Source organism: Vipera berus, assembly GCF_964194415.1.
Source record: "Vipera berus genome assembly, chromosome: Z".
Taxonomy (NCBI): domain Eukaryota; kingdom Metazoa; phylum Chordata; class Lepidosauria; order Squamata; family Viperidae; genus Vipera; species Vipera berus.
In genome coordinates, this window is record NC_138205.1 from 19,547,143 (window position 1) to 19,563,429 (window position 16,287).

The 16,287-nt window shown below is 45.3% G+C and overlaps 1 protein-coding gene across 1 annotated transcript in view; it reads left to right on the forward strand.

Annotated features, from left to right (window-relative positions):
- The window catches only part of LOC308678685 (uncharacterized protein), a gene marked incomplete at its 5' end in the record, with an annotated part of 35,623 nt that overhangs the window by 9,425 nt on the left and 9,911 nt on the right, over positions 1 to 16,287 (forward strand). Inside the window, one exon of the mRNA XM_081345922.1 lies at positions 14,166 to 14,317. Coding sequence (XP_081202048.1) covers positions 14,166 to 14,317 — 152 coding nt within the window. The remainder of the gene's footprint in view (positions 1 to 14,165; positions 14,318 to 16,287) is intronic.

Below are 16,287 nucleotides of genomic sequence, written 5' to 3' on the forward strand. Positions count from 1 at the left end.
GAGAAGTATTGTTCCTTTGCATAAAGTATAAGAAAGAAAGAAAGAAAGAAAGAAAGAAAGAAAGAAAGAAAGAAAGAAAGAAAGAAAGAAAGAAAGAAAGAAAAAGAAAGAAAGAAAGGAAGGAAGGAAGGAAGGAAGGAAGAAAGAAAGAAAGAAAGAAGAAAGAAAGAAAGAAAGAAAGAAAGAAAGAAAGAAAGAAAGAAAGAAAAAAATACATATAGAATTAATCACCCCTTCATCACAACAAGTATAAACAATTTTAGCACCTTATCACCTTCTTTTAAAACACAACAAACTCATAATCATCTCTTACTATAAACAGATCCTTAAAACCTTGTCATTGTTATTCAGTCAGCAAAAGTCCATCAAGGATTACTAGAAATAATAACATAGCTATTTTAACCTTAATCAAATGAATTCACATCATATTCCTTCCTTTTACTTTGAACAATGTTGATCTTTAATCCCTTCAGATAATGTCCTAGAACTTAAATCCTTCAGAACTTTTAACGGATCTCTTTTTTATATCCAATATAGAACAAAATCTTTTGATTTGCCATTTGTATATTTATTTATTGGTTGGTTTGTTTGTTTAAGTCTTTATAATCCTGCCCCTCTATTCCTCCACAACAACAACCAACTTGTGGAGTGGGTTGGACTGAGTGGGTTGGTCTGAGAGAAAAAATGACTTCTTTTTAATCAATAAAGTATCATCTGGTTTCATTTGTATATCCACTGTAACATCTTTTTCCATATCATTCCTCTTAAATCCACTTTTAAACCCACTTTCAGATCAATCTCAGTCTTGCCCAGTAAAACTTGTACCTCTTCAAGAATGTATTTTAAAGACAGTTTATCAATAATGACAGAGATTTTTTAAGATTAATTTCTGGATCCTTTGCTCACCAATATTTTGCAATATGTCCTGTGTTAAAATATTTTTCTCCATTTTGTGTTGGTAGGTCAAATTTAAGTTCTCTTTTCCTCCAATTGTAGTCTTTAGTTTCTTTTAGTTCCTGGTATTGTCTGATGTTCAAATTCTCATTTAACCATTATTTTAATAGTTTAAAGCAAGAACATGTTCCCACATAAAAGAATCTTATGATTAATTTCATTATCTTATTTCAGTCCATCTGGACCCTTAGTCCAAATGTAAATTTCCGTAATCAATATTCTAATCTTTTTGGTGTTTATCCCAAAAGAAGATGTATTTTTTGTCCATAAATGTATTTTTTTTTAAAAAAATCACTAAGGATTAAAGGAAACTCAACCAGTGCATGTTATAAAATTTATCAGTTGAAAGATTCTTAATAGTTGAAAAGCAATGAATAAGCAGTTTCCAAAAGTGACTAAGAAATGAAGCTTGGCAATAGAGAGTAGATAGTCCTCTACTTACAACCACAATTGAGCCCAAAATTTCTGTTGGTAAGTGAGACATTTGTTAAGTGAATTTTGCTCCATTTTACGACCTTTCTTGCCACAGTTCTTAAGTGAATCACTGCAGTTGTTAAGTTGGTAATACAGTTGTTAAATGAATTTGGCTTCCCCATTGAGTTTGCTTGTCAGGAGATCGCCAAGTGGATCCCATGACCCCAGGACACTGCAACCCTCATAAATATGAGGCAGTTGCCAAGTTTCTGAATTTTGACCACATGATCACGGGGATGCTGCAAAGGTCGTAAGTGTAAAAAATGATGATAAGTCCCTTTTTTCAGTCACTAAATGAACTGTTGTAAGTCGAGGACTACCTGTACTTTATGTCCATAAGACTACATTGTGGCTATGAGCTTAGTGAAACCAAGCAAAGTCAATTGGGGAAGGCAGATTCACAGCCACATGATTAACGTAATTGCACTGAGTTGCTTAACAACTGTGTTGTTTTCTGGTAAATCAACAAGAACGGATCATCAGGGGAGGGAATGTGCCATAAGGTGGCAGAGAAACATTAAGCAGAAGTACTATTTGTTTTATAAACCTTTGTTGAAAACTATGCAAGATAAAAATGTGTTACACATTAGGAATTCCCACTCAGAGCAATTTACATATTATTCAAATATTTATACATACTGCTTAAGAACAGAGTACATTTGTACTAATACAAATTAAGCTAACGTCATACCTGTCTGTGTATCCGAATCAGATACTACGGTAGTAATAATGCAGCTACAGTTAGGTATATCTATTCCTTTTAACTACTTGGTTTGTTTTAAGTGTACATTAATTTTCAAACATCAGCAAAAAAAACCATTAATTTCACTCTTTAAGTTTTTCAGGGGAAGGGTTGATTTAGTAAATTATGCAAGGCAAAACCTCTAATAAGTCAGAGGTGATGGAAAGACAAAGATATTTTTGGTAGTTTTCTGTTTGTTTTTTATCTTTTGACTTTTTTTGGTATTGCTTGTATTATTTATTTTTCTTCTTTTTCTTTTATGATGCAGACATGTCAAACACAAGGCCCGGGGGCCGGATCCGGCCCGCGAAGTGGTTTCATGTGGCCCATGAAGCCATCCTGGAAACAGTGAGGGAACGGCCCCCACTGCCTTGGCCCTGGCCCAGAGACCCTCCTTCTGCCAGACACCCTCAGATCTGTCCCACTCCTGCCCAGGCCCCCATAGGCACCCTTGATGTAGAGCTGGCCATGCCCACCCAGTAGGCCATATGCACTTTAGCCACGCCCACCCAGTAGGCCACGCCCACCCAGGCCACACCCACCTGGCCTCCTGAGGGCAACCGCAATGCTGATGCGGCCCTCAATGAAATTGAGTTTGACACCCCTGGCCTAGTGCATGGGTGTCCAACATTTTCGCTTGCCTGGGCCACATTGAGAATAGAGGAATTGTCTTGGATCGCATGTAAAATACTGTAAATAGTACAGTTAATATATATAAATCACAGTAATGTTAAAAGTTCTGGGGCCACATTATTAGCAGTTTAGGGCTGCATGTGGTACGTGGGTGGCAAGTTGGACCCACTTAGCCTAGAGTCTTTTGGGATTGGATAAAATACATAAAATTTGGGATTAAAACTGCTAGAAGAAATATCAACAACTCAGATATGCTGATTATACAATTTGATGGCTGGAAGAAAGGAAGGCTTAAGACACTGTCTCGTTGAATATGAGAATAAAATGGCTAGTCTGCAGCTGAGTATTTAAAACCTAAAATTATGTTAGCAAGCAATACCAATCTAATCCAAATAGGTAAAAAGAAGCTGGAGTAGTACATTTATCTTCATCTTCCTAGATTTAATCATTATTGGTAGCCCTTAGCGTCTGATCATAATTTAGGCCAACATTTCTGTAGCTAAGCAACAGTTGTTAAGTGAGTTTAGCCCCATTTTACAACCTTTCTTGCCACAGTTATGAATGCAGTTGTTAAATTAGTGACATTGTTGTTAAGTGAATCTGGCTTCCCCACTAATTTGCTTGTCAGAAGATTGATCACATAAGCCCCGGACACTGCAACCATTATAAATATGACTCGGTTGCCAAGCGTTTGAATTTTGATCATTATTATTTATTTATTTATTTTATTTTTGGGACTTATATGCCGCCCTATCTCCCGAAGGACTCAGGGCGGCTAACAACAATAAAAATACAATAATACAAAAGTTTAAAAAAAAAGAATTAAACTAGCAGCCCCAATAATAAGTTAAAAACATTTTAAAAATCCCTGTCAGTCCAGGTCAGCCTGACGGAAAAGGAAAGATTTAAGGCTGCGGCGAAAGGACCGGAGATCCGGGGCCATCTGGAGCTCAAGGGGAAGTTGGTTCTGTGAGGTGATCTCACGATGGATCGTTAAAGGAGCTTCCAAGTAAAGGCATCACGCAGAGATGCAATCATATTAGCTTTATTCAATGATAGATCAAAGAGAAAGAAATACTTGGCATGAAAGCATTCATGCCTGCATGTGAGAGAGAAATAAAAGAAAAGAAAACAAGCTAGCATTACATGACTAAAACAGAAGAACTAGAGGCTAGGAGTAGAAGTAGAACTAGAATGAGAAGACGAGAGAACAAAGAGCAGCCCCTCGTGCAGAGGTATTTATGGGGGGGTCTTGGTCCCTCCCTGACCATAAAACTCTCTCGCCAATGGGGCTGTCGGGTCTGAGACCCTTGGCTCATCAGTGGAAGCAAAGAAGCCTCTTTGCCTCCATCTGATGACCCTTTTGGGGAACTGCCAATGGCTGGCACTAATCATCTAACAATTCCCCTTCTTGCCAGCCAATGACAGGGACCAGTGAATGTATGTGAGGGGCGAGCAGGTGTCATAGGCATGCATAAAAACATTCAGAAGGCCAAACTCAAACGCTTACACAGAAGGTTGTGCCGGTCAATGGGAACAGGTTTGGTAAACAGATCAGCTATCTGGTCAGCTGTATTACAGTGCTCAACATGTATAAAACCCTTTTTGGTAAGTTGCCTGACATTTTTATAGCGTATGTCTATATGGCGAGATCTAGATCCTACTGCATAAGCGCCCGAGATTGCAATAGCGGCTGTGTTGTCCTCTAGAATTTGGATGGGCAGAGGGGGAGATGCCCAGATGCTTGTTATCAGCTCATTGAACCAAGTCAAATCATTGGCCGTGTCTGACAGGCTGGCATATTCAGCCTCGGCCGTGGAGCAAGAAATAAATTTTTGCTGCCTAACATGCCAATGTATTGGGCAGCCATTTAGCAATATGAGGAAACCAGAAGTGCTCCGTCTACTTTTGGTGTCGCCAGCCCAGTCTGCGTCTGAGTAAGCGGAGAGCTGGGCCGTCTTCCCCTTCTCTGGTTCTAGCATAAGGAGGGCATCAGCTGTGCCCTTAAGGTATCTAAGCACCCTTTTAACAGCAGTCCAGTGGAATTCCTTTGGGTGTTCCACGTGCCTGGACAATAGATTCACAGCTAAAGCTATGTCAGGTCTGCTCCAATTGCTGATGTATAGCAAGGAGCCAATCACAGATCTGTAAAGCGTGTTATCTGTGAACTCAGGACCGTCCTTATGGGTGTGGTTGTAAAAGTCGCTTTGCATTGGGCTATGCGTAGGATTAGATTCTGTCATTTTGCATTTGGCCAGTAATTTCTCTATCTTTTCTTTTTGAGATAGAGCGAACCCCCCCCCCCCTTAGTGGCCAAAATATGCACACCCAAGTACTTGTCAACCCGCCCCAAAGACTTCAGAGTAAACTTTTCTTCCAGGGCCTTGGCAAATTCATCACACCCTTCCTTGTCAGGCCCTACATATAATAGGTCGTCCACATAAACTAACACCCGTTCTGTGGTACCCTTGGAATTGCGTGTGAAAACACATTCATCTGCATGAGATGTGGTGAAACCAACTTGTTCTAAACTCTTTCTAAGACAGTCATACCATAATTTCCCTGACTGCTTGAGACCATATAACCCTTTGTGAAGCAACCATGTATTTTCCCCTTCTTGCTGGTAGCCAGGAGGAGCCCTCACGTAGATCTGCCGGTCCAAGTTGGCGTGGAGGTAAGCCGTCTGGATGTCGAATTGGAAGACTTCTTCTCCCAGAGCGGCTGCAGTCACGAGGGCGGCCTTGACGCTCTCTGCCCGGATGGTTGGAGAGTAAGTCTCCGAGTAGTCTTCCATATAGCGCTGAGCGAAGCCTTGGGCTACCAAACGGGCCTTATATAGGTAGAGGCCATTGGCAAGTGGTTTGGCTTTGTAAACCCACCTTGTGCCAATGACTTTCCTCTCTTTTGGTGGTTGCTGGGGGGTGAAGACTTTGAGTTTCTTTAAGCTCTGCATCTCCTTCTCCATCGCGAGCTGCCATTTCTTCTGCTCTTCGATGGGCAGCTCCTGGATGTCAGAGAAGGATTTTGGGGTGACCACAACGCTGTTGACAGACGCGATGTGGCCAATGTCAATTCTCTTTGGCGGGACCCCTTTGTTGGACCGCTTTGACCTCCTTACCTTCTGCCACTCACCGCTCTTTTCTTCCGCGGGTCTCTGAGGTGTCGCTGGGGGTAAAGACGGCGTGTCTTCCTCCATGGGACTGGACGCATCTTCGTCTTGTTCCTCACTTTCGTCGGTGGCAGGGTATGTGGTCGTCTCAGGTGATGTCGTGGTCGGTGTGCCTTTGCTGGGTCGGTTGGCATATGGGCTCAGATCATTTGAGTGGATCTGGGTCCAATTGGAATCCTCTTCGAAAGAGGCAGATTGGGAAGTCACAGGCCTGCCCCCTTCTCCCAGGAAACGATAGGCCTTGGAGCCAGGAGCATAGCCCAAGAACCTTAGTCTCTGGGAAACAGATCTCCCCTTCTTCCGCAGCTGCTTGGGGATGTGCACCCATGCGTAGGAACCAAACACACGCAAATGTCCCAGGTTTGGTTTCCTACCGTGAACCAGAAAATATGGGGTCTGGTTCACAACACTGCTCCAGGTGCGGTTTAAGGTGTAATTGGCATAATGAATTGCCTCCCCCCAGTATGATTCTGCGACATTAGCGTCTGCAATCAGACTACGCATCATGGTTTGCAGGATTCCATTCCTTTTCTCAGCTACACCATTTTGCGAAGGGGTGAATGGTGCAGTAAGAAAATGGCGGATGCCCTTACGCCTTACCCAGTCCTGGAACTTCTGAGACATGAACTCAGCCCCGCGATCGCTCTGCAATTGTGCGATCTTGGTCTTGTACTGGGTCTCTACGAAGTTGTACAGTGACTTTATGGCGTCAAAGGCTTCGGATTTTTCTGTGAGGGTATACACGTGGCCGTATCGTGAAAAATCATCAACGGCAGTGAGAAAATACTTTTTCTTTCCTAGGGATGGTGTGAAAGGCCCAACCAAATCAACATGTACTAGTTGGTACGGGTATTGAGTCTTACGTAATGACACCTTTGAGGTAGGAGCAGCCTTCCTCTTTGTTTTCTTGCAAATGGCACAGTCCAGAAACACGTCACAGTCCTTGAGCTGGACTCCCTCAGCAAATTCTCCCATCTTTTTAACTACAGGGAAGCTTGCATGGCCTAATCTCCTGTGCAAGAGATGGGCACATTTATCGTGAAGCTGCTTCCCCACTGACACCCTCTTGGCTCTAGTTGCTTTGAGTGGTGCTGTAGGTGCCTGCTGAGATTCAGGCTCCTTGCCCACACTGCCCTTGGAAAGCCTTGGGGCAGGCTGTGGTGGCTTGGGAGAAAAATATGGTAAGCCATTTATGATGGTAATATTTCCAATGATCTTCTGGTTCCGGGTGACATGACCTCCCCCCTTGCGAAATAAAACTTCCACTTTGTCATCGTCACATAGTTTGGTGATGCTTAATAGGTTGTTGGCTATGGAGGGAGCGTGTAAAACACCTTCAACTTTTCCAAGTCCAGGTACAGAAACAAAGCCCTCCCCAACAACTAAAGCATATCTCCATTTGCCACTTTGACAGATGAGTTAATTTTCTTTAACCTTTTAAAACCTTGACTCATATTAGTAATGTGAGAAGAAGCTCCAGAGTCCAGTAACCATAAGTCAGTGGAGCTATCAGCTTTTGTTGTGGGGGTGAGGGAACAAGTATGCAGAAAATTTCCCTTGCCCCTGCCACGCCCCCTTCCTTGCCCCTTGCCTCTTACTTGATTGGGACCACGTTTAGGGGCTTGATGTTGATGGGGGCAGTCTTTCTTGAGGTGCTCCTCAGAGCCACAGATGAAACACTTAAGTAGAGCATTAATTTGCTCTGAGTTGTGGCGCCCCCTTCTGGCTTGCTGAGTGGTGACTCTGGCGTATTCTCCGGCATCTCGTCTCCTTCTATCCTCCTCGATCAGTCTTCCTGTGAGGTAGGACAGATTTATGTCTTCCCTCTTGACCGCTTCGAGTGAAACAATGAAATTGCTCCAACTCCTGTCTAGGGAAGCAAAAATGATCGCGACCATGTTCACATCAGTTACAGGAAAATCTCTGGACATCAATTCTGCCCTGAGTACCTTTAATTTTGCAAGATGTTCAGGCATGCTGGCACCAAACCTCAGTTTGGTTGTATAAAGCTCAGTTGTATGTCTGGTGATGGAACCAATGGTATCGCTGTTGAATAAATTGTATAGTAGCTGCCAAACTTGAGCAGCTCTGAGTCCTGCTGGGATGCTGGAGAACAAGTTATTATCCAGCGAACTGAGCAGAGCAGAGTAAGCCTGCAAATGTCGCCACTCTTCTTGACGTCCCCATGGGGGAGGGGTGGTTTCTGAACCATTTGTAGAGTCCCATTCTTTAAGAGATATACCTGTATATCTTTACTCCAACTATTGTAATTCTCTCCTCCCAGTTGTAGCTTTTTAAAGTCGCTTGGAAGATTTGCCGCTGGAAAAAAGTCCCTCTCAGACCCATTTTCAAAGATCTCTGAAATGTCCATCGACATAAAAGGGAAAGGGAAAGGGGTCCCTCTAGTGAAAGGGGTCCCTCCAGTGGTCGAGGAGGGAATTTTTTCTTGATTATTTAGTAACTTCAGATGGGCGTGCCCGGAAACCATGTGATCCGGGGGAGGGCGTTGTTCAGGATTTCTCCCTTCTTCCCATGAGGCATTGGGGGGGCGGAGCCCAGACTTGCCGGCTCGCAGTTGATGCAATGATTCCTCCAGGGGTTTGCAAGCACATGGATTTTCATCATTGCCTGGTTTGCCCTGAGAAGCCCATTGCTGGTCCTGAAGACCTGAAGAGAAGGTGGGAGGCCACGGGGGTTGATTGTTGGGAGGGGAAGGCTCCAGGCTAGACCCCTCCCGGCAGTTGGGCCCTGGGGAGAGGATGGGAGGCCTTGGAGGGGGGGTGGCTATCCCCAACATCTTTTTGGGCCCCAGGGCATCAGTTAGGAGCTGGATGGCGGCCTGAATGGCTGCAGCATTTGTAGGAGTCTCGGCTGGACAGACCTCATTGTCATCATTGGACTTTAGGCTTTGTGGTGGGGAGAACTCAGGAATTTGCATGCTGCTTTGGCCGGATGCCAGGGATTGCATGCTATTTCTGCTGGATGCCAGGGATTGCATGCTATTTCGGCTGGATGCCAGGGATTGCTGGCTTTCCAGGCTTAAAAGAGGTTTGTCTTTGTTAGACCGTGTGGGCTTACTGGGGGCCGCCATCTTGTTTCCTGTGCCAGACCATGTGGGCGGAGCCATCTTGTTTCCGCTTGCCCCAGGAAGCTGTAGCTCACAGCTGGGCGGGGGGGTTCGCGCCAAAAGCCCTGGGGTCCCGGGGTCACTAAGGGTGGCGGGCACCATATTTGGAGGCCTCGTGGTCTCTAGGGAAAGACTCACCGCGTGTTCGGAGGCTTCCTGCGCGGTTTCCTGGGCTGCCTTCCCCCTCCCCTGCATTGCAAAGATCTCTTTAAGCAGCTCTTCACGTTCCTGTGCAGTCAGCTTACTCACGCGGCGTTTGGTTTCAGCCAGGTCCATCTCTGCAGCATCTGAGCAGTCTTGGGCAGTCTGTAAGCCTTCTATGCTCTCCTCTGTGGCGTTCAGTTGTAAAGAGACATGTGAAGGGGTCCTAGACGCTCTGCTGGATCCTCTGACGGGATGAAGGTCATTTGTGCTTTCATCTGCAGCTGAGATTGCTTCAGGGACTGAAGTCTTGGATGTAGGCAGGGACGCCGTCTTTGATCGATGACTTCTGGTCACGATAGGAGAAGTCCTGCCATCTGTTATAAATGGATTTGAGCCGGGTCTTCCAGACATCTTGTTGGATAGATCCTGGCTGGCTTGGAAGCATTCCTTTAAACCAGCCTCTGGCTACCAACTTGTGAGGTGATCTCACGATGGATCGTTAAAGGAGCTTCCAAGTAAAGGCATCACGCAGAGATTCAATCATATTAGCTTTATTCAATGATAGATCAAAGAGAAAGAAATACTTGGCATGAAAGCATTCATGCCTGCATGTGAGAGAGAAATAAAAGAAAAGAAAACAAGCTAGCATTACATGACTAAAACAGAAGAACTAGAGGCTAGGAGTAGAAGTAGAACTAGAATGAGAAGACGAGAGAACAAAGAGCAGCCCCTCGTGCAGAGGTATTTATGGGGGGTCTTGGTCCCTCCCTGACCATAAAACTCTCTCGCCAATGGGGCTGTCGGGTCTGAGACCCTTGGCTCATCAGTGGAAGCAAAGAAGCCTCTTTGCCTCCATCTGATGACCCTTTTGGGGAACTGCCAATGGCTGGCACTAATCATCTAACAGGTTCCACAGGGCTGGCGCTCCCACAGAGAAGGCCCTCCCCCTGGGGGTCGCCAGCCGACATTGTCTAGCCGACGGCACCCTGAGGAGGCCCTCCCTGTGTGAGCGCACTGGGCGATGGGAAGTCATTCCCGGCAGCAGACGGTCCTGCAAGTATCCCGGGCCTAGGCCATGTAGGGCTTTAAAGGTAAGTACCAACACCATCATGGGGATGGTGCAACAGTCATAAGTAAAAAATAACCATAAATTAGGGGACTCCAACCCCCGGTCCATGGACCGATACTGGGCCGTGGCATGGCAGCAACCGCTCCTCACAAACAAGCAAAGCCCCACCCATGGGATGCAGGCAGCACATAAATCTACACACTCTCTGGTCCACGGAAAAACTTTTCCCCACAGAACCGGTCCCTGGTGCCCAAAAAGTTAGGGACTCCTGCCATAAATCACTTTTTCCAGTGCCATTGTAACTTTGAACAATCACTAAAGAATGGTTGAAAGTCAAGCACTACCTGTGTAGTGCAGAGACATCATGCTGACAGTACAATAATTAATGTATTGTCAGTGCTATTATTTTTTTTAGTGGAAACATAGAACTGTGAAAGCTGGACCATTAGAAAGGCTGAATGAAGAAAAAGCGATACCTTTGAATCGTAGCAGTGGAGAAAATTTTTGACAATACCTATGACTGCAAGAAGATCCAACAATTCAATAGTAGGTGAAGTAAACCAGGCTGGTCACTAGAAGCACTAACAATGATACTAAAGCTTTTTTTAAAAATGTATATAATGCAAAAAATAAAATAAAATTATAAAATAAAATAAAATATAAGCAAGAGTTAATGGAAAAGACCCCAGTTTAGGAAGTAATATAAAAAAGAGGCCCAGAGAAGAGCACACGACTAGATATGAATACGGATTACACAAGCAAGAGATTTAAAGAATCTAAATAAGCAATGACAAAATGTGGTCTATTGTGTCACAAAGAATCAGAAGTGCCTGAACAACTGCACAGCAGCAGCAGGTGCAACAACAACAAATTACAAATGGCACATTTTAGTGATTCTTTCAGAAGGAACCCGAGATGTTGGATTGCATCTTCATAACACATTTCCCTGTACAATATAGAGACTGTCTTCCTGTCAGGTGCATACATGAATATACTAATGATTCCACTCTTCATCTTAATTCATGTCTGTTTATCCTCATCTCCAGATGTGCTGAGCATCAATTTGACATCATCTCTGGCCAACTGAAGGGGTTAAAAATTGATGTTCAACACAGTTCTAAAAACAACACGGAGAAGGATGCAATCACCGGGACCAGAAGAAGTTTAGTCTGCTGAGGTTTCGGACTCATGCTGGAGCCCATTTTCAGGAAACTTCTCTCTCACCGGAATTTCATTGGTGGGAGGGAGTTTACCTCAGGATGGGCTCCAGCAAGACTCCAAAAGCTAGTTTGGCGGGTCGAATCCCGAGTGCCGCGTAACAGAGTGAGCGCCTGTTACTCGTCCCAGCTTCTGCCCACCTAGCAGTTCGAAAGCACGTAAAAATGCAAGTAGACAAATAGGGACCACTACGGTGGGAAGGTAACAGCGTTCCGTGCGCCTTTGGCGTCTAGTCATGCTGGCCACATGACCACGGAGACGTCCTCGGACAAGCGCTGGCTCTTCGGCTATGAAACGGAGATGAGCACCGGCCCCTAGAGTCGGAAACGACTAGCACGCATGTGCGGGGGAACCTTTACCTTTACCTTTATATATATATATATATATATATATATATATATATATATATATATATATATATATATATATATATATATCAGAAGAATATAAATGTATGCCTTTCTAGAACAGCTGACATTTAATACCAAGGATACAGTAGCACAGGTGTGAACTGCTCAAACAATAAGTTTTAAAGCTGAGTAGCCATGCTTTCTATTTTAGAAGTGAATGTAGTCAAGAGTCAATTATGCAAGAAAACCATACAAACTCCTGGTGCCCTTTCCCTGTTGCACATGCAGATTTGTGTATGTGTGTGTGTACGTTTATGAGTGTGTCTGTGCATGCATAGTACAACCATAGCAACTTTTAAGATGCGTGGACTTCGACTCTCAGAATTCCTCAGCCAGCCATGCTTAAAACCCACACATCTTGAAGTTGCCTGGTAGCACAGTATGTATAAAAATTATCTCTCCCCTCCAAAATGCCCCTTTCATTTCTTGTCCTGTTTATGAAATGGAATTTTTTAAAAAATATATATATAATAAAAGGGTTTTTTAAACTTTGCATTCGACTATTCTTTTCTTACTGTAGATTTATTTTTCTGCATTTGAACAGAACTACCGTATTTTCCGGCGTATAAGACAACTGGGCGTATAAGACGGCCCCCAACTTTTGAGAAGATTTTCATGGGTTAAAAAGTCGTCTTATATGCCGGAAAATATGGTAATTTTTCCCCCTTCCATGTAAAGTACCTGCAACCATATCAAAGGCAGGAAGACTGAGCTATATAGTCCTTTCGCTTTGAAAGCCTTTTGGCTTCCTGTTTACTGTTTCCTTTGCTACCCTAGTTTGGTAACATGACAAAGTTAGGAAACAGCAAGATAGTTGCATTCTTCCATTAATGCCTGTTGTCCGTGTGCTTGCTGTCTCTTTTGCACAGTCTATATAGATGTTGTTAACATCTATGTAAGGGACGCGGTGGCTCAGTGGGATAGGATGCTGAGCTTGTCGTTCAGAAGGTCGGCAGTTTGGCGGGTCGAATCCCGAGTGCCACGTAGCAGAGTGAGCGCCTGTTACTCGTCCCAGCTTCTGCCAACCTAGCAGTTCAAAAGGACGTAAAAATGCAAGTAGACAAATAGGGACCACTACGGTGGGAAGGTAACAGAGTGAGCGCCTGTTACTCCTCCAAGCTTCTGCCAACCTAGCAGTTCGAAAGCACGTAAAAATGCAAGTGGAAAAATAGAGACCACTACGGTGGGAAGGTAACAGAGTGAGCGCCTGTTACTTGTCCCAGCTTCTGCCAAGCTAGCAGTTCGAAAGCACATAAAAATGTAAGTAGAAAAATAGGGACCACTACGGTGGGAAGGTAACAGAGTGAGTGCCTGTTACTTCTCCCAGCTTCTGCCAACCTAGCAGTTCGAAATCACGTAAAAATGCAAGTAGAAAAATAGGGACCACTACAGTGGGAAGGTAACAGAGTGAGTGCCTGTTACTTCTCCCAGCTTCTGCCAACCTAGCAGTTCGAAAGCACGTAAAAATGAAAGTAGAAAAATAGGGACCACTACGGTGGGAAGGTAACAGCGTTCCGTGCACCTTTGGCGTCTAGTCATGCCGGCCACATGACCACGGAGACGTCCTCGGACAAGTGCTGGCTCTTCGGCTTTGAAACGAAGATGAGCACCGGCCCCTAGAGTTGGAAATGACTACCACGCATGTGTTGGGGGGGGGGGGGACCTTTACCTAACGTGTCTATTGATGGCTGATTTGTCAAGAGTGCCAGGCTTCTTGAAATTTCCTTGACAGTTTTGGAACTTGGCCTGGTTTAGGATTGTTACATTTTCCCAATTGAAAGTAGCAAGCTCAGAGAGCACCCAAGGACCCTTGAAAATCCCCAGTAAGCTTCCATCTTCTACCCCTCCCCCCCCCAACCACCGCGCTTTCTCGCCACAGGACATTCCCCTGACGTCACCGCTTCCTTCACTTCCCCCCCCCTCTTCCCTTCTAGAACCCTCACGTCCAGGGGTAGGCAACCTCGGCTCTTTTATGACTCGTGGACTTCAACTCCCAGAATTCCTGAGTCAGCGTAGCTGGCTCAGGAATTCTGGGAGTTGAAGTCCACGAGTCATAAAAGAGCCGAGGTTGCCTACCCCCTGCTCACGTCTCTTTCCCTCTCCGGCTCTGGCCACGCCCGGCCTAACGTCAGAGTGCGATGACGCTGTTCCCTGGGAACGGACCTTTATATAAAGCGCCTGCGGCTTTCGCCTCCATCTTAAATACTCCATTATAATCGGCGAAGAAGAAGAAGCAAAGGTCAGTCTCGATAGGGCGAAATGCTTCGTGCCGAGAAGAGCAGCTGCTGTTTTGCAAAGCCCACCGTCCGGTCGCTTATTCGCATTTATCTCGCAGTTACATGCTGGAGCGAGTTTATTACTGGCTAAGAATCCAGAGGTAAGAAGGTTCAATCATTATTTAGACCTTGCTTTTCCCCCGGGGGGGGGCGCGGCGGGGGGGCAGCCCCCTTCCTCCCCCCCCCCACCCCCAAATGCTGCCTTTAATTTATTTGTCGCTTAGCCTCCTGGGCCCCTTGGCCTATTAGGCTCAGCCGCTCGTTCCCGGCAAATGCACGCGTTTGCAAGCCGCCTCCCCACCCCGTGTTTTCTGTTTCCCACGTGCTTAAGGCGCTCCCCAGCGGCTACGCCTGTTTTCCCGAGAAGCCCTGGTTCTCCAAACGCGGGCCAGGTGTCCCGGCTTGGCATTATGATAGCCTGCCACCTCCGCCCTCTCGGTTGCCTTCCCAGGCATCCGCCCCAAACCATCCGCCCTTTTTAATTGTTGGGAATCCTCCCTCTTTGCTCCGTGCGGTTCTCACAACAACTGTTTTTCCTCGCGGTGCCCCGAGCGTGGTGGGGGGTCGCCTTCCTCGGGTTCTGGGCCCCAACCCCCCCCCAAAAGCCTTTGGGAAGAGCTTTAGAGATGTTCTTGGTCTTTGCCTCTTGCTGCCTGCCCCCTCCGGCTGTAACATGCTGTTGTTTTTGCCCTGATCTATCAAAATATCATTGGTATATAATTCGCTTCTCTGATTTGTGGCTCCCTCTTTCCACGCAAAGGTGAATTCCCCCCCCCCAGTCTTTTCTGTGCTTCTCCAAAGTCTAGGATGGCTTTCTCCAAGCTGGTGCCCTCCAGAAGGGTTAGTTGAGATCCCTCATCTGAAGAACATTCCAAGTTTTTTGCTCTAGAGTAGGGACCTTTATGGACTCAAGTCTTGAGTCCAAATTAGTCTCCTCTTCCTGTCTCAAGTTTCCAATTTCACCAGTCCACCCACCCACCCCCCTTGCTGGCCTTCCATTGCTACTGCTTGCTGCCCACCAAATGCTTGTCAGGAAACTCTCTCCTTGAATCCTCCTTAACTCTCCTCTTTCAGAAAGAACCAAATATCCGCATGCAGGAAAAGACACTTTACAATTCCTTTCCCTCTTTCCATAATATTCCTCTGTGTTCCATTAGGATCTTCTCACTTCTTGTCCTGGAGAATCCAAGCTGTTTGTACAAATGATAACTTCTGATCATTGAAATCGACTTTCAAAACGTATTTGTCTGCAATCATTTGCAATCCCTTCTGCTTTCTTTTTTAATGCCTGTTGCTTCTCGTACATTAAATATATTCCCTTCCTTTCCTCCCCTCCTCCCCCCATTTCCAGATCTAACCTGTTGTGGGTCAGAAGGGTTGTCTCTCCTCCTCTCTCCCCAGCAGCTGCACACTCAGCATCCGAACTGTGTGTGTGTGTATGTGTGTATGTATGCTCACATGCCCCCCCTTCTTCTTCCTGGCTGGGGTGTTGCCAGCATTTCAGGGGCACTTGCTTCAACTTGTTTGGGGCGCGGCCTGAATTCAGCCTACACACCTCAACCAGTGAAATGTTCCCTAAGAAAGCTGGGAGGTAAATTGCACTACAGGTAGGGGGCAGAAGGAATTGTGCTAGAATTTGGGAGTAAGGCACCTAAGTATGTGGTCTTCAGCCTCTTCCCTTCCCCATTCCTCCACTTGCCAGCTCTTGTTTCTGAAAACTTCTTCTGCCTTTGCTGAAAAGAATTGGATTAGCAAAAGAACAGGATGCCCTGGAAGGAAATTTGCTCCACTTTGGTTTTCCAAAGAATGCTGGAGTTGTGATTTTCCAAATGCCAGAACCTGTTTTCTTTCAATCCTCACTGGAGGTTTTTAAGAAGAGATTGGACAACCATTTGTCTGAAATGGTATAGGGTTTCCTTCCTGAGTCGGACTAGACCTCCAAGGTCTCTTTCAGCGCTGTTATTTCGGCTTTGAGGTCTGATACCAGGAATAGGACTTAACAAAGCAAGCGTTAAATGCCTTTGTTTTCCTCCTGAATAAATAAACAAAATATTCTTGCAGATTTTGCAGT